General features: G+C 44.8%; 1 protein-coding gene across 1 annotated transcript in view; it reads right to left on the reverse strand.

Annotated features, from left to right (window-relative positions):
* Positions 1-11,152, reverse strand: part of CDH13 (cadherin 13) — a 1,218,549-nt gene extending 1,207,397 nt beyond the window's left edge. Inside the window, exon 1 of the mRNA XM_033942565.1 lies at positions 11,011-11,152. Within this exon, the coding sequence (XP_033798456.1) occupies positions 11,011-11,115 (105 nt within the window). The 5' untranslated portion in view covers positions 11,116-11,152. The remainder of the gene's footprint in view (positions 1-11,010) is intronic.
* Between the last annotated feature and the right edge of the window lie 12,534 nt (positions 11,153-23,686).

Genomic DNA, 23,686 nt, shown 5'->3' on the forward strand with positions numbered 1-23,686 from the left:
AAAGCCTGGCTCTGCCCCAAGCATGCCCACATCCAGGTTTCAGCGGCACTAGGCACTGGTCCTAAAGGGTGTCTAGCAGCACCTACATTCTTAAATGTGTTTTTAATGGTGGAACCAATTATCATACCACTTAAAACTAATTAAAACACTTAAGGTAGGCACGATCTAGGTGTCGTGCCGGTGCAGAACATTCGGTGACATTTGCAGAACCAGGCCCCAAGTTCCCATCTCCTCTGACCCTCAAATCCCACTATTTCCATAAAGCTTTTTTTTTTTTTTTTCCAGGATCCTCCAGTTTCTCAGAATCACTGGAAACCATTTTCCACTTTCCAACTCTGCCCCCATGCCACTATGACGCTTCACCAAGCACCTGTCACTCTCCGTACCTCCTCTTACCACACAGACAACATGAGCTCATATGCCCCCCTCTCTGTCATACACTGCTCTGAACACTGATGCCACAACACAAGACTAGCAAATTATTATTATTATTCATCTTACCACAAATAAGCATGTTAAACTGATCCAGCTACTTATTAAGGTAATTTCTCAAGTCCCTGTAAAATTCTAAAGTGTTAATGCCCCATATAACCAAATATACGTATATGCCTTAATGTATATTGATACATGTTAGAAAATGAGCTTTTTTTCTATTCAGCAGTATAAACTCTATTTGATTAGAAAAATAAGAATCAAGACTCCCCTCCCTCCCTCCCATCCTGTTTCATGCATCAAGTTACTTCTGCTTTACGCATTGCGATGCTAAACTCTTATCATCACAATTTAAACCAATTTCCAATTGAACAGGATTGCTAGGCATGTACCGTATATTCCAGCCTGGGGCTCCGAATTTGCACAAGACAGAGCGGAACTTCCCCTGCCCAAGTAAATTGAATAACAGGCTCATATTTTTCCCTTTACATAATGAAGATTTCACATTTGCGCTGTGCATTAAAGCCACCAAAATACAATGCCAGAAGCCTATTTATTTCATCAATTTGCTTGTAAATCCATTTACTGTAATGCTATTAAAGTCATGGCCCAGTATCCAGAGTATTCTTGTGATAATTGCTTGATCATTCTCTCTTTGCAGTTTAAACCTCCAACTCAAAGCATTAAATGAACATCTGGAGAGAGGAAAAAAAAACCAACTTTTGTATGATTCAGAAAACTGAATGCTGCATGGATTCGATTTTCTGTTACCACCAAGACTCCAAAGCAGAAAGCTATATTGCAAACCGCAAAAAACAGTGACTAATGTATGATCAACTCTAATGAGGCAATCGAGGCTCAGCTGTGATTGGTATTCTATCTCCAAGACCACTGCATAAGCTCCAGGAGCTACCCCCGAACCCAGATTCCTCCTAAAATTGTCAAGTCATTTAGAAAAGAAACCAATAGCTTCCTCCTGCTCCTATGGGAGCAGACTTCAATCAGAATCAAGACTGGTGCTGTAAGCTTTCATGCACAACTAGCCCGGGATTTGGGGGAGAAGTCTCTCCATCTATTTTTGGCCTAGTCAGTGCAGTAGTGGTCACTGGTCATAGGCCAAGCACTGTAACCTGAGTCTAGCCACTAGGTGTCACTATGGCATAATTACTATAGAGGTAATTCTGTACTTGGTGTCAAGAAGTAGATGCTGCAACAGAGCATGCTTAAGTGTCTATTATATAATGGCCTCTGGTATACCTAAGCCATTATAGAATACTAGCACAAAGCTTCTGTAACATGCCAAATGTTTGGCATACTGCAGAAAAGAAGGTACCAAACCTCGGGTTAAAACAGAACAATGAAGGAAGAGGCACAGGAGATGTCAAAACCAACCTTCAGTTACATATACTTTATTGGTGATTTTTCAAAGTCCAAAATCAAGTCCTTAACATTCAAAATGAATGTGGTCCCAACTCGGATCCAAGTTTCGGCGACTTTTTTTGCCTTCCTCAGGGGACAACAAAGGATAGGAGCTGATAAGTAAGCTGGCCGTATGCATGCATTGTGCCACTTTCTGTAACCGGCAGCTACAGGTATAAAACATGAAAAACTCAAGTTGCTAAAAGTACAGACCCTGTGATGCTCTGCTAAAATTGCGCAGTAACGCGTCGGCGTCTCTACAGAAAAGACGCGCCAAATGTTTGGCATGCCAACTTTAGTCAATGGTTGGTGTAAGTAGCATGCCTAACCAGGCACAGCCAACCAAGGCATTAGGTCCTCAGTAAGAAATTAGGTCAGATCTCTCTGCATAGCAATGCACAGTACTGCCCTGGACCAAGGGGCTGAACACATACAGCAGGGATGTCAAAGTCCCTCCTCGAGGGCCGCAATCCAGTCGGGTTTTCAGGATTTCCCCAATGAATATGCATGAGATCTATTAGCATACAATGAAAGCAGTGCATACAAACAGATCTCATGAATATTCATTGGGGAAATCCTGAAAACCTGACTGGATTGCGGCCCTCGAGGAGGAACTTTGACACCCCTGACATACAGCTACAAGAAATCAGGAGAGAATATTCTACATGATCAATGATAGAAACATGATGACAGATAAAGACCAAATGCCCCATCCAGTCTGCCCATCCGCAGTAACTGGGATTCAGATCCACAGGATCCACTGCATGCTAGGACTTGTGATCTTGCTTTTCTTAGGGCTTGGGTAGGCAATTCCGGTCCTTGAGAGCCGGAGCCAGGTCAGGTTTTCAGAATATCCACAATGAATATGTATGAGATGGATCTGCATGCACTGCCTCCTTGAGATGCAAATCTATCTCATGCATATTTATTGAGGATATCCTGAAAACCCGACTGGATTGCGGCCCTCGAGGAGGGACTTTGACATCCCTGACATACAGCTACAAGAAAGCGTAAAAAGCAGAAGAGAATATTCTACAAGAAACATGATGGCAGATAAAGACCAAATGCCCCATCCAGTCTACCCATCGCAGTAACTGGGATTCAGATTCACAGGATCCACTGCATGCTAGGACTTGTGATCTTGCTTTTCTTAGGGCAGGGGTAGGCAATTCCGGTCCTCAAGAGCCAGAGTCAGGTCAGGTTTTCAGGATATCCACAATGAATATGTACGATATGGATCTGCATGCACTGCCTCCTTGAGATGCAAATCTATCTCATGCATATTTATTGTGGTTATCTTGAAAACCTGACCTGGCTCCGGCTCTCAAGGACCGGAATTCCCTACTCCTGTCTTAGGGAATGCAATGGGGAAATCAGAACTACAAGTTCCTGCATGCAGTGGGGGGTAAACCCAGGACTGGATAAAATCTGTCCTGAGAAGCTGCCAAGTTACCCAGTTCCAGGTGGGAGACGTTTGGCCAGTGCTGGTTTTAAACTTATATCCCTAATCAGTGAGGCACTTCTAGTCCCTGATTCTACCCATTGAAGTCAATGGTACCGGCCCCATAATGCATCTGGGTAGGGTTGTCAGAAATCCAGGACTAGTCTGAAATCTCCCTCCAGAAATTGATACCTTGGCAGCTGTGTGTCTGGAAACACAGGCAGACATGAAACTTGTGTGATTAAATTGTTAAAACTGGCATTAGAAATTGTAAAAACAAATGGATAGTTGACATTTTAAATACATTCTACCCTTTGTTCAGTAAAATTAATACAGTGGCACTGAAACCCAGACAGGGATTGAAGCACTCCTTATTTGCAGCAACTCATATCTCCTTGATGTGAACTGTAAGCACAAATAGTTCGTTCTAGCAGTTTACACAAGGCAGCAATATTCGGGGAAAACACTGGTTCATTAAACAGAAAGACACACAGTAAGCAATTACTAATTTTCATTGCTCCTGTAACACTTTACAAGCAACTTAAATGTAACGGCACTACATGTTTGCTTCAATTTATGAAAAGGAGCAAAGCTCTTATGCATCCGAGAATCGGTGAGCCTCAGGGATTTTTATAAACATAAGCAAATACAGGCAAGAGATTAAAACTAGCCACAGAGTCAACAGTGGAATCCATCACTAGGCACAAAGCATTGAGGGGGCCCTTTAGTTAAAGTGCATTCGGCAATTAGCAAAAAAAATAATATACAGTAACTGTAAAGCTTCTACATCAGCTTTTGAGGGTATGCCTAGCATTTTCCCATCCTGTTAACCCAGAGATGGACAGGTATGGCAGATTAACTGTATCGCAGGTGCCGTAATATAAATGCATATCGCACCGTACATTGAGGTCAATGTTTCTCCACGTTATCTGCTGAGTTAAAAGTTAACGGCAAGGCGAAGTCGGTGAATGTGGCAATTAGTGCCTCTGAAGAGTACAATTTTATAAAGGGTGTTAAAGGGCATCCATATCCTAGGCTAGTATTGTATAAAGGCAAATTTGTGCACCTGGGGCCATATTTATATATAAACATAGAAACATAGAAACATGACGGCAGATAAAGACCAAATGGCCCATCCAGTCTACCCATCTGCAACATCCACTCTCTCCTTCTCTCCCTATTGGCTAAGGCTCTTAACATTTGCATCTCCTCTTCCTATAGGCTAAGGCTCTTTGCACCTGCATTGTGAGGTCATAGAACTTTATGGTTATAGAAACATGATGGCAGCTAAAGGCCAAATGGCCCATCCAGTTTACCCATCTGCAACATCCACTCTCTCCTCCTCTCCCTATTGGCTAAGGCTCTTAACATTTGCATCTCCTCTTCCTATAGGCTAAGGCTCTTTGCACCTGCATTGTGAGGTCATAGAACTTTATGGTTATAGAAACATGATAGCAGTTAAAGGCCAAATGGCCCATCCAAGCTTCCCATCCACAGTAGCCATGATCTCTTCCTCTCTAAGAGATCCCACGTGCCTATCTCAGGCTTTCTTGTATTCAGACACAGTCTCCGTCTCCACCACCTCTACCAGTAGACTTCCATGCATCTGCCACCCTTTCTGTAAAATAAAGTATTTCCTTAGATCACTCTCGAGCCCCTATCGCTGCTTAACTTCATCCTATGCCCTCTCGTTCCAGAGCTTCCTTTCAAATGAGACTCAACTCGTGGGCATTTACCTGGTTCCCTTCTGAATCACTTCCGGGTCGTGGGGCCAGGAGGTGACATCAGAAGGAAACCCAGTGCTGGCACCAGTGGCATGCTGGAGAAGCCACTCATGCTGGCGAAGATTTACAGAGGTACATGGGGGAGAAGGGTGAGCATGAATATGGAATGGTGGGCGAGAAGGAGCAAGAGGGGTGCGGAAGGAGCAGTGGGGGGGGGGGGAGAGGAGGGCATGGGGGGTGCCACCTCCCAAGGTGCCTTCTACCCTTTCTACACCACTGCACTTAGGTACCTTCTGCTATTTTCCCCAGGTTTTAGTAATTAATTACTGTTAACTTCCACTTGAACACTAAAGGTTAAGCACCTAACTAGTGCAAAACTTTGGACACACTCTACGGAATTACCCACTATGTGTCAAACTTTTGTCTTACTCTTACTGTGGATGTGCGCTAACAGTGCACATTAACTGCCATGTTAACGGCTTTTAGCACGCTTTAGTCGTAAAAGACTAGCTGAAGGATGACTGGTAAAAATATGCGCAAACCATAAATAACCGTGGTAGTGACAGTGCGGTGGGAGGCTCATCAGTGCTTCAGATTGTACCCAGGTGTCCCAGGAAAATTTACAGGTCTTTAATGGCCCGTCTTATGTGATCCAAATTACAGCACAAATCAAGAGAAAGCTCCAGATTTTATGTAGCAGACATTACTAGGGAAAGCAGTAGCATTTCATGTGATTGCCTGTAGATTGCTCACAAAACTCTCAAAGGTCTTAGTGCTGTGTAAGAATTTAGGAGAAGACTAACCCAGGAGCATCCGGAGCCAGAACTGCACCCAGTGCAACACACCTCCTAGTGCCCATGCCCCATCCACTGCACATTTATAATTGAAATGATCAAATTGCAAAACCAACAAAAAAATGTAATTTGAGAGTTGCAGCCAGTCCCCAAGTTACAGACACCTGACAAGTACGACTCGTACTTAAGAACGCAGTTGTGGCTTCATTTGATTTCACTGAGAGGTATTTCCAGTGGCATAGACTCCTACACTTCTGTAGCAGATTCAGAAATGAAGCATGGCCACAAGAACCGTGTGTGGTTGTGCATGCTGTACCTAAGAGGGAACACTAGTAGGGACAGTCGGCCCTTTTGTCAGCTGGGAGAAGAGGGAAGCAGCAAGATTCTTAAAATCTACAAGTTCTAAGTTACATACAAATCCGACTTAAGAACAGCTTTAAAAACGTAACTCCTTCTTAAACCGAGGACTGCCTGTATTTATTTAAAGTTCTTTACTTATGGGTAACTGTGACAACGGCGAAACTAAAGTAGGAATAATCTTAGCTCCCCACTTCGTAACTTGAGCTCCCTTCAACTATTCCGTAAGCATCTGAAAACTTGGCTGTTCTCTAAAATGTAACTTTTCTTTCCCTCTCTGATATACTAAGCCCTCTAACCTCTCTTCATACTTTTTCTATAATTCCATTGGAGTTCCGTTCTTTCCCAATTCCTGTAAACCGTGCCGAGCTCCACGTTGTGCAGATGATGCAGTATATAAACCCAAGGTTTAGTTTAGTTTAGATAGAATAGAATTGCTAATCAATGCGATGCAAAAGCTTGTTTTTGAGTGCGAATTTACTCAAAGAGCAGCTCGATAGTCGACAAAACAAGCAAACACGCACTTCCTCATCCACCATTTGCAGTCGTTCTCTTGTTCTCGATTTAACTTCTGTCAGAGCTGAAAATCCAAGTTCGTAAAGAAAAGAAGATCCAAATGGTAACAAAGCCTTGATTGCTTTGTTGCTCAAGTTAGGATAAAGACTGCATTAAAAAAAAAAAATGAATGACTTGCCATTCGTTTTCAAGGACCAATTACGTCAAAGAATGATGCTTGTGTGGGCGGTTGTATCTTTACACATACAGACGCTCACAACATTGACAGATTCTTGCGTGCATGACGCACATCATGTGTTCTATTGTATACTTATGAAGGGAAATCTGGAATCTCTCGTGGCACAACTGGGATCTCTTCGGGGCACACCACTGTGCCATGGAACACAGTTTGAGAGACACTGCAACAGATGGTATATGATTTTGGGGTTCCTATACTGCTTGTATAGCCCTTGGAATGGTTCTGGGCTACCTTTCCCAAAACAACAATGGAGTGCCATGTAGAAAGCAACTAGAATATCAATCGCTCCACTTCCTGTGCTCCGTCCAGCCACTGCAACCTGCCCGATCCACATGTATAAATGCCATAAAGTTTTAAATCTGCCAGTGGATGAATAGGGAAAAGGAATGTAAAATACTTTAACTACGTCCATGCCTCAGATTATTAAATAGCTGTTGTCTCTGGGTCACCAGATATGGATATACTTGGAAACAAATCAAGAGCGGTTCTTGCAACTGTTTGCGATGGTTCTCTTTGCTGTAATACCTTGTGCATATCTACTGCCAGTCACAAAGGAAACTCACAAAAAGCTGAGAGACAGAAGAGCACCTGAAACTACGGGACATCTTTTTAGGGGTTCTAGGCTATTTTCAAGCCAAACTCATTTTTAATTTGACACTTGGTGCCACTCTGCTTTTTCTCTGTGGCAGTCAGCATAGACGAGGGTTCTTCAAAAAGTTTCCGCATGTTCGTATTTTCACAGGAAATGGTTGGGGGGGGGGGGGGCGGGAGTAGTAGTAAGAGGGCGTGTCTTAGAATGTCATGTGACCAGTCAGTCAGGCAAGCCGGCTCACCTTGCAGGTAGTGATCTTATCTGCTTTGGAGATATTTAATAGTGTTAAAAAAAATAAAATTGCGAAAACTTTTTGAATATTGACAAACTGCTAATACCAAATACGCCTTTTCCGTTCACTTAGATCCACCGACCAACACCAAGCCCATACTTGAGGCCACTACATACACGGACTTTAGAAAATCCCTGAAAACTCGACTGTTTAACAAATTCTAAATTCCCATACCCAACTCTTCCTCGCCATGACCCTTCCACCTCGCCCCTAATTCCAAGGCCCGAAACTATACTTGCCACCTTGAAACTCATGTACTGACATAATGTATCTTTATTGTAACCCATGTACTGACTAAATGTACTGACTTTATGGTAACCCACCTGTTTCCCTTACACTGACAAAATGTACCTTGATAGTAAACCACTTGTATTGTAACCCACTTATATCCCATGTACTGACAAAATATATCTTTACTGTAACCCACTTGCATCCCATGTACTGACTAAACGTATCTTTATTGTAAACCGTTTCTATCCCATGTACTGTCAAATGTATCTTTATTGTAAACCGCTTCGAACTTCACGGTATAGCGGTATATAAGAAATCAATTATTATTATTATTACTATCCATCCCATCGCTAGAGAAAACCAGCACAAGGCGTCGCTCCACAACTGTGGAATACCTTACCGACATATCTAAGAGAGGAAAAGAAACACCTAGACCGATTCAAGGACAACTTGAAAAGCATCTTATTTAAGGATGCCTTTATTTGATAACATGCCAGCGATAGAAGCTTTTTCTTTTTCATTTACTGGTTTCTTTATCTATTCCCCTCCAAACCATTTTAAACCTTAAGGGGGGGGGGTCTTTTACTAAGGCGCGCTGGCCGATTTAGCGCACGTGAAATGCTAACGCGTCCTTAGACTATAATGGGCGCGTTATCATTTAGCATCCGCTACACTGGCCTTAGTAAAAGACCCCCTAAATGTTTTCTATCCTATAAAGAATGGATTTCTACCTCTCCTTGCCTTTTGTTCCAGTTAGTCCGTAGAACGATATATGTTACAATTTTGTCTGTGTGCTTTTATTTTCATGGCACCCAATTTAAAATTTCGTACCTCGCTTAGAATCTTGGCTAAGCGATTGAATCAAATTTTAAAACAACCCGAAACTTGAATATCCCTAGTAGATGATCAGAAGAGGCGGAGGAGTTATGTAAGGCTAGTCCAGGGGTAGGCAATTCCGGTCCTCGAGAGCCGGAGCCAGGTCGGGTTTTCAGGATCTCCAGAATGAATATGTATGAGATGGATTTGCAAGCACTGCCTCCTTCAGATGCAAATCTATCTCCTGCATATTTAGGCTCGGGCTCTCGAGGACCGGAATTGCCTATCCCCGGGCTAGCCCAATGGATCCCAAAATGTCACCAGGGGGGGTGGAGTCAAATCTGATCCCTGTCACACCCCTATGGTGGTCTGGCAGAGGACCACCATCAGACACCACATGAACTGTGCAGAATTCAAAACAACCGTATTTTACTTCAAGCCAGTCCTATGGAATTTTCTATGGTCTCATTTTCCCTTTAATTTCATAAGCCAATTACTCTATTTTTGATTAAAATGCTGACCAAGTTATTTAGAAACATAGGAGCTGCAGACTTAAATAGTCTCATAAAGCTGCAAAGATCTTACTATATTTAGTCTCATTCGACTTGACAAACGCACTTCAGAGAAGCTTCCTTAGGGCTTTGGTCTGGCTAAAGGCACTTTCTCCCATGCAAACACAATTCAGGGAATTGTTTGAGGGCAATCGCACTGGAAAGGCATAGGGAAAATTCACTCTCTCTCTCTGCAAAGACCGCAGCTGTGGTAACCGCCTCCCGGCCTCCTGCTTCTACGTTGGGCAGAGTTTCAGGCTGAAACCCGTGCCCGGCTGCTTTTTGTAGCCTCAGGGCGCACGTTTTGCACTCAGAACTTTGCATGTGTGGAAAGAGCGTGCAAGAAATCACACGCGTGGCCAAGTGCTGGGGGGGGGGGGGGGCGCTCCTGCCAGCGCAAGGGGTTGGTGACAGGGGCACTTTTCATGGGCAGCCCTTTCTTCTCGCCGCCAGGGGATGCTCAAGTTCCTGCCCCTCCCACATTCCTCTCGCAAACTCTCCAGCCCAGGCTCGCATCGCTTCCCCACCCAGCCACCCCACCCTTGCTCCACATTCTACTGAACCCCTCACGCCCAAGAGAAGCATTCGCCAAAGCTGCCCATTTCTGTCCAGTTCTCCCGAAACGGCCCGATGCCCAAAATAGGAAAGGAATTGGGAACTTGCAGAGGGATGACTGTGCCCACCCCGGGCGGATGGGAAAAGTTAGGCGCGCAGCGGCGCCTATTCGGACAAAAGCGCAGCTCGATTTGCGCGCTTAGTCCATTCGGTCAGAAATGGCAGGGCGGGGGGGGGGGGAGAGAGTGACAGGAGCAGCGGGACTCCCGGGGCTCAACCTGCTGCTGGGGTCACTGGTGCAGCTGCTGAGCCCCAGACCCGGGGGGGGGGGGGAGGAAGAGATTTTCAGCCAGCCTGGAACAATACCAGGCTTCTCTGCCACCAGCTTCGGCTTCCCTCCCCGAGGAGAGCGGGCAAGGAGGGCAGGGCGCACTCCCTTCCCATCCGGACACCGCAAAGTTGAACGAAGCGTGGGATCCCCCCTCAGCCAAAACCCGTCCCCGGGACGCGCTGCGCCCGTCGATCTCATTTTCAAAGCTCCAGATAGACGCGAAATTCGACCCCCCCCCCCTCCCGCGCGGCGGCCGCAACCTTTTAGGTCCCCGTCGTCCAGTATCTCGACGGAAGACGAAGCTCGGAATCGGGCTTCTCTCAATACCGGGGGATGCCTCTCCCCCCCCCCCCCCCCATCCCCCACCGCCGAGCTCTAACTTTGAGGCAGCTGCCGGAACGGGAGAGAGGACGGTGCGGAATGAAATCCGAGCGGCAGAATTTGCACCAGCTCCCCCGAGCCTGGGCTGGGCAGCACGGTGGAGGAGGGAAGGGGGGGGCAGCACGGACAGCTATCTGCAGGGAAGGGGGGCTCCCAATGCTCTTCAATCCTAGAAAATCCTCTAAGAAACTAGTGCTCCCTGAGAGTTAACGGGGTTGGGGGGGGGGAGAGTCGGATGCTGCCAGCGTTTATTCCCCTTAAAAAAAACCCCCAAAAGCAAGCATAGAAAAGACCACTGCAAAAGGCAGGGGGAGAGAGCGGGAAGCTGCAGCTCTCTTACCTGAGCGAGAAGAAAGGCGAGGCTGAGCAGAGTTCGGCGCTCCATTTTGGCAGGCTGGAAGGGACTGCTGGCTTGTTCATTCATGCACTGGGCTGAACTGTGCATAGCTTCACTCTGAGGCAGCCTTTGAGAGGAGGTTCTGCCTTGAGAGCCTGCCAACTTCCCAAATAGATCAGCGAGCATCATCACCAAAGCATTGGGTACAGGCTGATGACCGCAGCCAATGGCTTCGCGAGGACCGGGTAACCCCCTCGGAACTAGTGCCACCTTGCAGGCAGCCCTTGGATTTCAGGGCTTTCTCTCTCTCGCACACACAGATTCTGCTTTCGGAGGAAGTTTACCCGACTGCTTCAAAAAAAAGTGCTCTGGAGTCGCGGGGACAGAAATCCCACCCGTCCCCGCAAGGAATTACCTCCATCCCCGCCCGTCCCCATAAAAAGCAGCAATTACTTCTGACAGGATCATCAATTCCACAGTTTCTTTTGTGTTTGTGCTGCTGTTTTCCTTGTGGAATCTCTTTGGTGGAACCCTTTTTTGGTTTTCTGTTCAGGTCATTCACTTATAAACCCCCTCTTTTACTAAGGCTGATGTGTCCTTTATATTATATGGACGAACCCTGCTTCCAAAGCCTTCCATCCCCGCGGGAGTCCCGTTGGCTAGAGGGGGGTCCCCGTGGGAGTCCCTTGGGTTAGAGAGGATTCCCATGATCCCCGTTTCCGTGCAGACCTCTACTCTGGAGTGAGAGGGCCTTAGGTGGAAGTCAGGCTAGATTGGAGGGTTTCCTTTGAAAGTCTAGTTGGGTTTGACCATTTGGAATCTTTAGATTTGATGACTCAGCTTTTGGAGTTGGAGGCCAGTTGCATTCGGGTACAGTAGACATCTCCTTGGTGAGGGGGAGGGGCTTCCAATCGAATTTACCAATTTAAATTAGCTGGTAAGTGCTTGATGCACGTCAAGGCAAGCTAATGTGACTTAAGACACTAATGAGAGGTGTGTTAGAATAGATGCTATTAATGTCTTTTGTTGTGTGCAGCCATATCCTTCAGGCTGGTTGCAAATAGCTTAAAATGACAAAATCAGATTACATCCTTAACGGTTATTCCTGAAAGGGCAATTTAACAATAGCATTTGTGCATTATCATTGCACCTAGTAGATGTATGATGTGAAATCTAGATTGCATTAGTCTCCTTAGAGAGATTTCTGCAAAAAAACAACAACAGTGTTTTCAGATATTTGCTGAACATAGTACTGGCTCGGATCTCTGCAGGAAGTGAGTTGCAGACTTTTGAAATCTGATAGTTAAAACATTTGCAGTGACATGTTATGCATGTTATACCTTTCATAGTTGGGAATGATAGAGTCGATCCATCAGAATTGTGGTATCCAACAGACCTGCCTAATATTTCAATGAATCTTGGGAACCTATCAGGAGCATCTCGATATAGGGTTTTAAATGTATACAGCATACCTTGAAATCAATCTGTTTTCCCACCGGGAGCCAGTGTAACTCTGTAAGGAGCAGTGTGACATGATCAAATCTTGACTTATAGAATATTTATTTATATACACCACTTATAGCCTAAGTGGTTTACATTCAGATACTGAAGCATTTTCCCTATCTGTACCTGGAGCAATGGGTAATTGAGTGACTTGCCCAGGGTCACAGGGAGCAGCATGGAATTTGAATCCACGACCTCAGGGTGCTGAGGCTGCAGCTAGAGAGTGATGCGGGGCCAAATTTGTCCCTGTTCTGTCCCCGTGAGTTTTCTCACTGTCCCTGTCCCGTTCCTGTAAGCTCTGTCTTAACCGTACAAGCCTCGAGCACTTATGACTTCAAAGTGTCTGAGGCTTGGGCAGATGTGGACAGAGCTTACAGGAATGGGGCAGGAACAGGAAAAGAACTCGCGGGGACAGGAAAATGAATTCCTACCTGGACGGGGACAAATTTCTCCCCATGTCATTCTCTAGCTGTGGCTCTAACTGTGTCCTGAATCTTGCTGCAGTGTTTTGTATCAGCTGGAATTTTTTCATTGATTGCACTGAGATTCCTGAGAGAAGTGCATTACAGTAGTCTAATAAAAGGAGAATAGCTGATTGTACTGGTATTCTATAGTTGTGATCAAAAAAGTAGGATCTGGCTCTTCTTAATTTCTGTAGTGTAGCAAAAATTTCTAGACAGTGTTCAGAGTTCAGTGAACGATCCAAGTTGACTCCCAGAACTTTGGAAGATTTTTCAGTGTTACAGTTAACTCCTTTTACAAGGCTAACAGTGGTTGGGATTAGGTGTATGTGTTGTCCGAACCATAATATTTTGCTTTTTTTCTGTATTTAATTCAACCATTATTGTACTCTAGCTAACTTGGCAGCCATGTTTACTAGGTTCAGGTTTGCAGGAATTAATAGAAAGTCATCATCGTTATAGGAGAAGAGCCATTCCCCAGGTCTCAGATCGACTGAGTTTAGAGTGTCATGAAGATGTTATATAGCTAGGAAGTGTGTTATTTGAACTAATTTTTTCAAACCTGGTTTTCCTTTTCCAATTTGTTCAGAATAATTACATTTGGCTAGTTTTGTTTGGGTTTAGTAGTGGTTGATCTTTTTTCTCCATGAGATTTTGTCTTCTTCAGCTTGCTTCTTATTCCATTTCCTTTCTAGGGCCCTGTGTTTCCTGTTTCAGAGATAGTAGTTCTTCTGTGACCCAGGGGGAGTTTTTTTCTATGATTTCTTTCACTCTTATAGGGTATGCTTCGTTTTTTTAGCTAGTCTAAACGACAAAATCAACGATACGACGACACATCTCAATGGCCTGGACTATCCGATAGCTATCTCCATTAAAAGACTGGGAGTTACGCTAGATTGCGATCTAACTCTTGACGAGCATATCGATTTACTAGTTTTAAAAATGCTTCTTCGTGTTGTGGAAGCTCCACAGCATAAAAAAATTATGATTTAACATCTTTCAGACTGTTGGTACAGTCCACGATATTGAGCATCCTAGACTACTGTAATTTAATTTACTTGGGATCCTACAAGAGAATTTTTAAAAAGATTAGAAAGGATCATTCAGAATTCAGCTGTTTGACTGGCTTAAAAAATATGATCATGTCAGTCCTTACTATCGTCAATTGCACTGGTGGCCGATGGAGGCGAGAGTTTTGTTTAAATTCTCCTGCATCTGCTTTAAATCTCTACCGGTATTTGGTTTGGCTCCAGTTTACCCTTTCTCCCACTTTGAGCTGCCTCATACCATCAAAGCCACTCGTAGTTCTTGTCTATTCACCCATCCGACATGAAAATCTTGCCGTTATAAGAGATTTTTTGGACAGAGCTCTTTCATTTCAAGCAGGCAAAATGAACGCCTAGCTAAGTGAAACTATGTCGCATGCTTTGTCCTATTACTCTTTTAGAAAATTAGTGAAGACCTATCTTTTTGATAAATTCGTCACTTGATTCTTGACTGTTTTTTTATCCATTCTTGGTATTTCCTTAGTACTTGTATTTTCACTGGTTGTACAGTTTTCTTTCCTGTGAAACGCCTAGAACTGTGATGCTGTGGCGGTATACAGTGTCCCCCCCTCCCCCCCGCGAATTCGCGATTCGCGAATCACGGACTCGCACATTCATGGTCTGCTCCGACCGCCTCTTCCTGTAGTAAAGGTGGGCTACACCATTCAGGAGCTGCGTGTCAAAGCAGCTCCTGATTGGTGTAGCCAGTTTTTACTACTGGAAGAGGCGGTTGGAGCAGACCGTGAGTGATTTTTTTTTCACCTGCCGGCGCTCCAGCTGCCCTCTCCTGCCTCCCCTGCCTTTTGACAGGCGAGAAACTGCATTTGTGGTTTTTCCAAATTGGCAGGGGTTCCTGGAAAAGAACCCCCGTGAATTTGGGGGGGAGTACTGTACAACATTTATTGATGGCTAGGGTTTTTTTTTTTTCTAAATGGTGAAGTTTTTCATCCATTCTTTGCCAGAACAGAATACAATATTGTCTATTTTGTCTCCTATTCTTTGGCAGTTCTGCTGCCTTTTATTTTCTTATTTTGGTGTTCTTGCCAGTAGATGGTGAAGTGTGCTAGCAACTGGACCATGTTATGAGTGTCCAGCTTCTTTGCAATGGGTTATTTTTCCTTTTTCTATTGCTTATTCTAAAGTCGGGTTTTTGGTTTTTTTTAAAGAATATAATCTCTTGATCTATGTCTTCCAGGAAAGAGAAACTCTCAGGTGTTTTTATCTCTGTTTTGTCTAAGAGTACATTCAGTTCTCCTGCCACTAGATTAACATTGTCTTGCAGCATTAGATTGATAAGGAAGGCACTGAAGTGATCTTTGGCTTCTATCTATTTCCCTGGTGGGCATTAGGAGATGGCACAGATTAGTTTGCCTTTTAGGGAGGGGTCTTTTATTTCACATGCTATGATTCCTATTTTATTTTTCTTTCTTTCCGCATAGATTTAGTATTTTATAACCATCCGCTATAATAAAACCCTTAGCGCACATGTGCACGGAGGCAGAAGAAGGAGGGTGCGACTGTTTCATTAGTTTACGCATGCGCAATAGAGCGTGCGGCAGTTTCCCCATCAGTAGGAGCCTGCAGCGGTTTAAACATTGCCTTTCTTCCGTGACGCTGTGACCCCGAAACTACCACAAAAAACAGGTAAAAGGTAAAATGAAGGGAGAAGGGCTAAAGCTGGACAGGGGGAGCAGGGAAGGGGTGCTGCTTGGCAGGAGGGAGGTAAAAGGAAGGGAGAAGAGGTGCTGCTGGACAGGGGGGGCAGTGAAGGGAGAAGGGTTACTGCTGGACAGAGGGAGCAGGGAAGGGGTGCTGCTGAACGGGGGGAGGTAAAAGAAAGGGAGAAGGGCTAATGCTGGACAGAGGGAGCAGGGAAGGGGTGCTGCTGGACAGGGGGGAGGTAAAAGGAAGGGAAAAGGGCTACTGCTGGAGAGGGGGAGCAGGGAAGGGGTGCTGCTGAATGGGGGGAGGTAAAAGGAAGGGAGAAGGGCTAATGCTGGACAGGGGGAGTAGGGAAGGGGTGCTACTGAACGGGGGGTAAAAGGAAGGGAGAAGAAGTGCTGCTGGACAGGGGGAGCAGGGAAGTGAAACGGGCTACTGCTGGACAGGGGGAGCAAGGAAGGGGTGCTGCTGGACAGGGGGAGGTAAAAGGAAGGGAGAAGGGCTGCTGCTGGACGGGGGGAGGTAAAAGGAATGGAGAAGGGCTACTGCTGGACAGGAGGAGCAGGGAAGGGCTACTGCTGGACAGGGGGGAGAGACAGCAGGCAGGGCGAGAGACAGAAAGAAAGAAAGTGAAAGAAAGAAATAATAATAATTTTATTTCTTATATACCGCCAAAGCCATGGCAGTTCTAGGCAGTTTACAGTAAGAAGAGCTGGACAACCGGCGGCAATGTTACAATGTAGAAGCAATGAATATCATAGTACAGAGTAGGAGAGGTGATGAACGGAAAATGCCTAAGTCTACACATCTATTCTAGCACCCGTTAATGTAACGGTCTAAAAAACTAGTCTGGAAATAAATAATTAGGTACTCCTGTGTTTTTTTAATGATCATGCACTAATGCTAATACTTAGCATTCAGAAAACCCCCACATAAGGCTATGCTAAGGCCATTTCTTACTGCAGTTTAGCAAAAGGACCCCAGAATAATCCCACACAGCAGAAAACTGGATTATTTCTGAATGTGTTCTTCCCACTTCTCAAAGTCTCTACTGCCTCATATATAAAGCTTTTCACAAACTGGAGCTTGCAAAATAAGTACAAGTTCAGATACCCCCCCAGAAGGAGGTCCTCAAGATTCGTCTGAGATTCCTTTCCTGAAGTGCTTGTGAATCCTCACACATATTTTGCTGTATTGCATAATAGACCTTTCTCAGTCTGGAGTAGAGGCCAACAACATTTCAGTTATGGTTATGGTCCCAAAACTGGTCCCAAATTATTTTTCTGCCTGGTTTCAGTTTCAGTCAAAAGCTGTGGTCATGGTTATAGCAGAGACTGACAGTGTGTTTTCGGTGGAAGTTGAAAAATTGGGCTTTGTCCTGTTTGTCTCCCTCCCCTCAGAACAGGAGTTTCCCTTTCCCCTGAACATAAGAATAGCCTTACTGGGTCAGACCAATGGTCCAACAAGACCAGTAGCCCGTTCTCATGGAGGCCAATCCAGGTCAATAGTACCTGGCCAAAACCCAAAGAGTAGCAACATTCCATGCTACCGATCCAGGACAAGCTTTGGCTTCCCCCGTGTCTTTCTCAGTAACAGACTATGGACTTTTCCTCCAGGAACTTGTCCAAACCTTTCTTAAAACTAGCTATGCTGTCCGCTCTTACCACAACCCTGCCCACTTGTAGGTGCCCCCTTCAGGCCTATTTTATAATCCCTGGTTGTCTAGGGGTGTAATCAGAGTAAGAGTGATCCCTAGTCGCTGCTGCTCCTGTTGGCTCTATTCTCAAAATGGCTGCCATGACCTCTAATGACAATGTGCTTTTTTATTTCAGACTGTGCATCAAGCTGGCATAATGCCCACAATGTAGACCAGTATCTGGACTGCTTTACTCTCTTTTAGTAAGAATCTATATCATGCTTGTCTCAGTGTTACTTTCTCTCATTTTTTAAGTAGTTTGAGTAAGCATAAAAATTTGGTCATCGTGATTTTTTTGAAAATATTCTCACAGGCCTGCCCCAGAACCCTTCATTCTACTTCCGGGGGCAGGACTGCTTGTTGACGCTGCGTGGCGGTTGCCCGAAGATTTAAAGTACCATGCCGGGAAGCAAGTGGGAGGTACAGTGTACAGGAGGAGGTGAAAGGAGGGGGGGGGAAGCAGGAGCTGCTGAGGGGCCATGCCACAGGATTCCGCTGGGGCTAGTGCAGACCTCCTGCCCCCCTCCCAAAAAACTAAATAGCATTCTGCTGCCTATGATTCTAATATCATTGAATGCTCCTAAACAAGAATCCTTAAGAAGCCCCAGTCCTTGGTACCACCGAGAGGAATGCCCAGGTTGTGTCCCACCTCCACTCCTCAGGCTCACTCGTCTGTCAGGACGTCTGCAGGGGAATTCTTGAGCATGGCCATTCCTCCAAACAGCTCTAGGGTCAGTCTCTCTTGCATAAATGCACCACAGCAATCACTATCCAGCAATTCCCATCCCCATAGGCAGCTCTCTCTGTTGCAGTGGAAATATGCCAGTACTGGACCTTAATTCTTTTCAGAGGCAGGAAAATGGAAAATAAACATCACAAAGTCTAAAATGTGAAGGAAAGAAAATTAGAATCTCGTAAAAGGGAAGTTAAAACATAAAAGCAATCTTTAAAGTGCACACGGAAAGGTAAATGAGTGGGAAACAAAAGGAGCCGGGTGCCTTCAGGCAATCAGTTTTCAAAGTGAACACCATAAGATGAAAAAACAGTATGAAACACTAAAAACAGCCAAAATATAAAATTATATTGACAGAAGATAAAAATAGCCTCTTATCATAAGCTCACAGGAACTCTGACAAAACCAAACTTGCTTCTTCTGTATAACATTTTTCCCTCTAGAGCAGTGGTTCTCAACCCTGTCCTGGGAACCCCCCCCAGCCAGTCGGATTTTCAAGATATCCCTAATAAATATGCATGAGAGAGATTTGCATATAATGGAAGTGACAGGTATGCAATCTCTCTCATACATATTCATTAGGGATATCTTGAAAACCCGACTGGCTGGGGGTCCCCCAGGACAGGGTTGGGAACCACCACTCTAATGAATATGCATGAGAGAGATTTGCATATAATGGAAGTGACAGGTATGCAAATCTCTCTCATGCATATTCATTAGGGATATCTTGAAAACCAGACTGGCTGGGGGTCCCCCAGGACAGGGTTGGGAACCACCACTCTAATGAATATGCATGAGAGAGATTTGCATATAATGGAAGTGACAGGTATGCAAATCTCTCTCATGCATATTCATTAGGGATATCTTGAAAACCAGACTGGCTGGGGGTCCCCCAGGACAGGAATGGGAACCACTGGGCTAGTGAACCACAGAGAGGAAGACCAGGCCCATAAGCCACTCTAACCACTGCATTCATGGTATTCACTTTAAACACTATTTAAATTCAGTAGGTTTATGGAACACGACTGATATTTTGTGAATTCAATTTGATTATATTGGAGGTTTTTTGGATCGATGAAAGAAACCCTCATCCACAACTTAACCAATTGAGATCTGAATGATCTTTGGCGTGGATTTCGGCGATCCTTTTTTCCTTCATGTTAAGCACATCAGCACATTAAACCTTTTTGAGGCTCTATAGCAGGGGTAGGGAACTCCGGTCCTCGAAAGCCGTATTCCAGTCGGGTTATCAGGATTTCCCCAATGAATATGCATGAGATCTATTTGCATGCACTGCTTTCAATGCATATTCATTGGGGAAATCCTGAAAACCCAACTGGAATACGGCTCTTGAGGACCGGAGTTCCCTATCCCTGCTCTATAGTTTATCAAGGATGTGAAATATTTTTACTGCTATAATGGTCTATTGCCTATGTCCAGCTTATTACTGCTTATTTTTACACCAGCTTGGGTGAATTATTTAAATTGGAGGTACAGTAAATCCTAAGAAATCTTATTAAAAGCCAGCACAAAAGTTGTAAGTGATTTTGTACCTTTTCATTTGACTAACTTAATACATCTGTCACAAATAGTCAAACGCTTTGCAGTCTGTCAACTAAAGTGATTTACTGTTCACAACAAACATTATTGTTTTCAGTAAACTCTTTAATTCGATAAAGGCATTCTTGTGCCTATGCAGGGATCCATATTTTATTTAATTTAATATTTACCTCAAGCCTGTAGCTGAACTGCTTCAGTCGATGGACACAAAATTCTGCATCTCTGCCAGTGATGAACAACCATTCATACCCACTGAACCAGATCTATCCAGTAAATTGACTGCAAAGTAGGAATGGGCTGAAAGCAACAAACTCTGCCTGAATCCAAGCAATATAAAGAACATAACAGAAGGGGACTGTCAAAAAGTAAGGAGTTATCTTCCTCTAATGGAGGAGTAGGGAACTCCGGTCCTCGAGAGCCGTATTCCAGTCGGGTTTTCAGGATTTCCCCAATGAATATGCATTGAAAGCAGTGCATGCAAATAGATCTCATGCATATTCATTGGGGAAATCCTGAAAACCCGACTGGAATGCGGCTCTCGAGGACCGGCGTTCCCTACCCCTGCTCTAATGCTACCATTCCACCTCCATACAGCAGGGGCTGCCAGCCCAAGACCGAGCGGACTATATGTCCCAGACCGCACTGGGCTGTATAGTAACCCTGCTGAGTCAGGAGGCGGGGGTTCAGCAGGGAGGGGTTTATCTGCCACAGAGGAGAATCCCAAAGGAGAGAAGCCTTCCCTACCTGTGGCTGCATTCAAGCCCTGGGGATGACTGGAGGGAGAAAGATAGCCAAGAACCCATCCAGGAAAACACTAGAGAGGTGAGCTTCGAATCCAAGACCTCTGTAAACTGAACCTGCTGGTTTAAAGGTGGCTGTCCAGTGTTTGGGGTGTGGCAGTTGAGACTGTTGTTGGAGAAAAGGGGGTTCTTTCTCCTAAATGTTCTTCTGTTTGGACTATTTAACAAGTGAAGTAGGAACCAGACTTAGGAGCTTTAAACCTGAGAAAACTGGGGAAATTGACCAAAAACTGAGGTTGCCGGACGGAACGTGATATGGTTAAGTGTACAGGCTGCTGCACTGGCCACGAGATATAAAAGTTAAAAGCATATCTTTGCCTTTCCTGAGCCTATGAGGGAATAGGCTCAGGTACCTTCAGAAATGGGTTACTGTGTGCTGATTGGGTGAATGTGCAGGGTTCCTGGAAAACCTGGCCAGAAATCTCTCACAGGGATCTCGCGCCTTTCTTCAAAATTCCTTTTGGGAAGTATGACCTTCCCCCCCCCCCCCCTTAAAATCACAGATCAGGAATCTTAGGATACTGCTAGACTCATCATTCACTCTGATCTCGCAAATTCCAAATCAAACTTTTAAAAAAATATTTCTTTCACCTGTGGCAACTAGGAGATCGTTCCAAAAATTAATGGGTGTAGATATAAGACCTTCTTAGAGAGGACTCTAGCGTTTCAAGCTGGTGGACAGCAGTCTTGGCTAGGTAAATGTATTCAACAAGCTATGTCATCTTATTGCTCTTTTCGGAAATTAATTAAGACCACTCTGTTCGATAAGTTTATTACTTAATGAGATTTTTATCAGAACTGTATTTCATAATCATCTGTATTTTATTACTTAATGAGAGTTTTATTATTGAAACTGTATTTTACAAACATCTGTATTTTTACTGCATTATTGTATTTCGTTGATGTCCAGTTCATTTTAGTGTAAACTGCCTGGAACTTTTGGTTATGGCGGTATAAAAGAATAAAGTTATTATTATTATACATTGAAAAGATGAGTCAGACCTAGACTTAGACTAGTATAATGTCCTGTATATTTAGTTAGTGGTTTAGCGAGGGTGAGTGGTGCCCCTCCTCCATCATCTCTGCCCCCCCCCCCCGCTCCTTCCCGAATCCCCCCCATGCAATGCATATACCCCCTTCCTCTGTACCTCTTTAATTTTCCCAGCGCAAGCAGCATTACGAACTTGCTGCCCGTGTCATATCTGCTCTCCATCTGATGTCACTTCCTGGGCGTGGAACCTGGAAGTGACGTCGGAGAGAGCCGCCACCGACATGGGCCGTGTGTCGGGGGGGGGGGAGGCAGGGAGGAGGATGGCACCCCTGACAAGATGGTACCCAGGGTGGACCACCCCCCACCCCCCTTACTATGCCACAGAAAGAATTTGCACCGGTTCTAGCTAATTCAGTAGTCTGCAGCATGACTGATGGAAGGTCGCAAAGAGTAGGACCATTCCTACCAAAACCGCACTAACTACCAGTATCCTACAGGCAGTGGCGTAATGAGAGTGAGAGGCACCTGGGGCGGTGGTGCCCCCACCCCCTACCCCCATATGCTCCTTCTTAGTCCCTTCCTGCTGCTCGCCCCTTCTCTTCCCCCGTACCTCATTAACGTTCCGGGCACGGACAACCACCCCAACCTGCTGCTTACACCATCGTTGGCTCTTCCTCTGATGTCACTTACTAGGAGCAGATCCAGGAAGTGACATCAGAAGATGAGCCCACACGAGCGCGAGCAGCAGGTTGGGGTTTGCCCCTCATACCTGGAACGTTATAGAGGTGTGATGGAAGGGGTGCACGCGCATGGTAGTGGGGGACAGACAGGAGGACAGGTGCTGGCACCTCCACAAGATAGCACCTGGCCCCCCTAACTACACCACTGCCTACAGGCCAAATTCAAATCTCTATTTCCAAGGCCCTCCGACAAAATGGATGAGAATACCTAAAGAATAAGTTGGCCTTATACACACCTTTGAAGCCTCTAAGATCCTCCTGAAAATAAATTTATGCCTGGGGCAATTCTGTACAACTGTGCAGCGCAGAATTGACACAGAGTTCCTCCCCCCCCTCAAGAACACGCAGAATTCTGCAAAGGAGACGTCACTGGGTCTGACCTCAGTCTCTCTTCCCCTCCCCTGTCAAGATTGCATCGCAGGAGGAGGAGGGAGTGTACTGCTGTACATTGGGTCACTTCCACCTCGGCTGGATTAGACATGATTGTTTCGGTTAGTGCACATGCAAACAGCCCAAAAGAAGTCACAGATATATGGCAGATAATAAATTTGGTGATGAAAACAAAAAACAGTGGATACAGATGTTCTGGAAATAATTTATTATACACTGACATATAAAAACATGAAAATTCAATTTAAAAAAGTACAATGCTAAAAAATACAGTGATATAAATCCAACCGGACCCTACATAGTCCGTGTTTCGGCGAACACGCCTTCCTCAGGGGTCCAATGGTTTGCAAACTCGCATATAAAGAATTGGACTGAAAACAGTCTATTGTCTTTAAACCTGTGAGCAAAGAACGCCGCAGACAAGCTGAAGTAGCAAAAAAATGACCATCTGCAGTAACCATTATCTCTCTCCTTATTGGCTGAGGCTCTTAACATTTGCATCTCCTCTTCCTATAGGCTAAGGCTCTTTACACCTGCATTGTGAGGTCATAGGGCTTTACGGTTATAGAAACATGATGGCAGATAAAGGCCAAATGGCCCATCCAGAGCATCTACTATCTCCTCCTCTTCCTATAGGCTAAGGCTCTTTACACCTGCATTGTGAGGTCATAGAGCTTTACGGTTATAGAAACATAGAAACATGATGGCAGATAAAGGCCAAATGGCTCATCTAGTCTGCCCAACAAAGAAAAGTGGGGAGACTCGATGATCCACAGTGAAAACAATCCACCAATGAAAACAAAAACTGTGGATACAGATGTTCTGGAGATAATTTATTATACACTGACATATAAAACCATGAAAATTCAATTAAAAAAGTACAATGCTAAAAATCCAACCGGACCCTACATGGTCCGTGTTTCGGCGAACACGCCTTCCTCAGGGGTCCAATGGTTTGCAACCTCACATATAAAGAATTGGACTGAAAACAGTCTATTGTCTTTAAACATGGGAGCAAAGAACACCGCTATAGCATTTTTTTGCTACCGCAGACAAGCTGAAGTAGCAAAAAAAGCTATAGGATAATAAATTCGGAT

The sequence above is a fragment of the Geotrypetes seraphini genome, chromosome 4, assembly GCF_902459505.1.
Source record: "Geotrypetes seraphini chromosome 4, aGeoSer1.1, whole genome shotgun sequence".
Classification (NCBI taxonomy): Eukaryota; Metazoa; Chordata; class Amphibia; order Gymnophiona; family Dermophiidae; genus Geotrypetes; species Geotrypetes seraphini.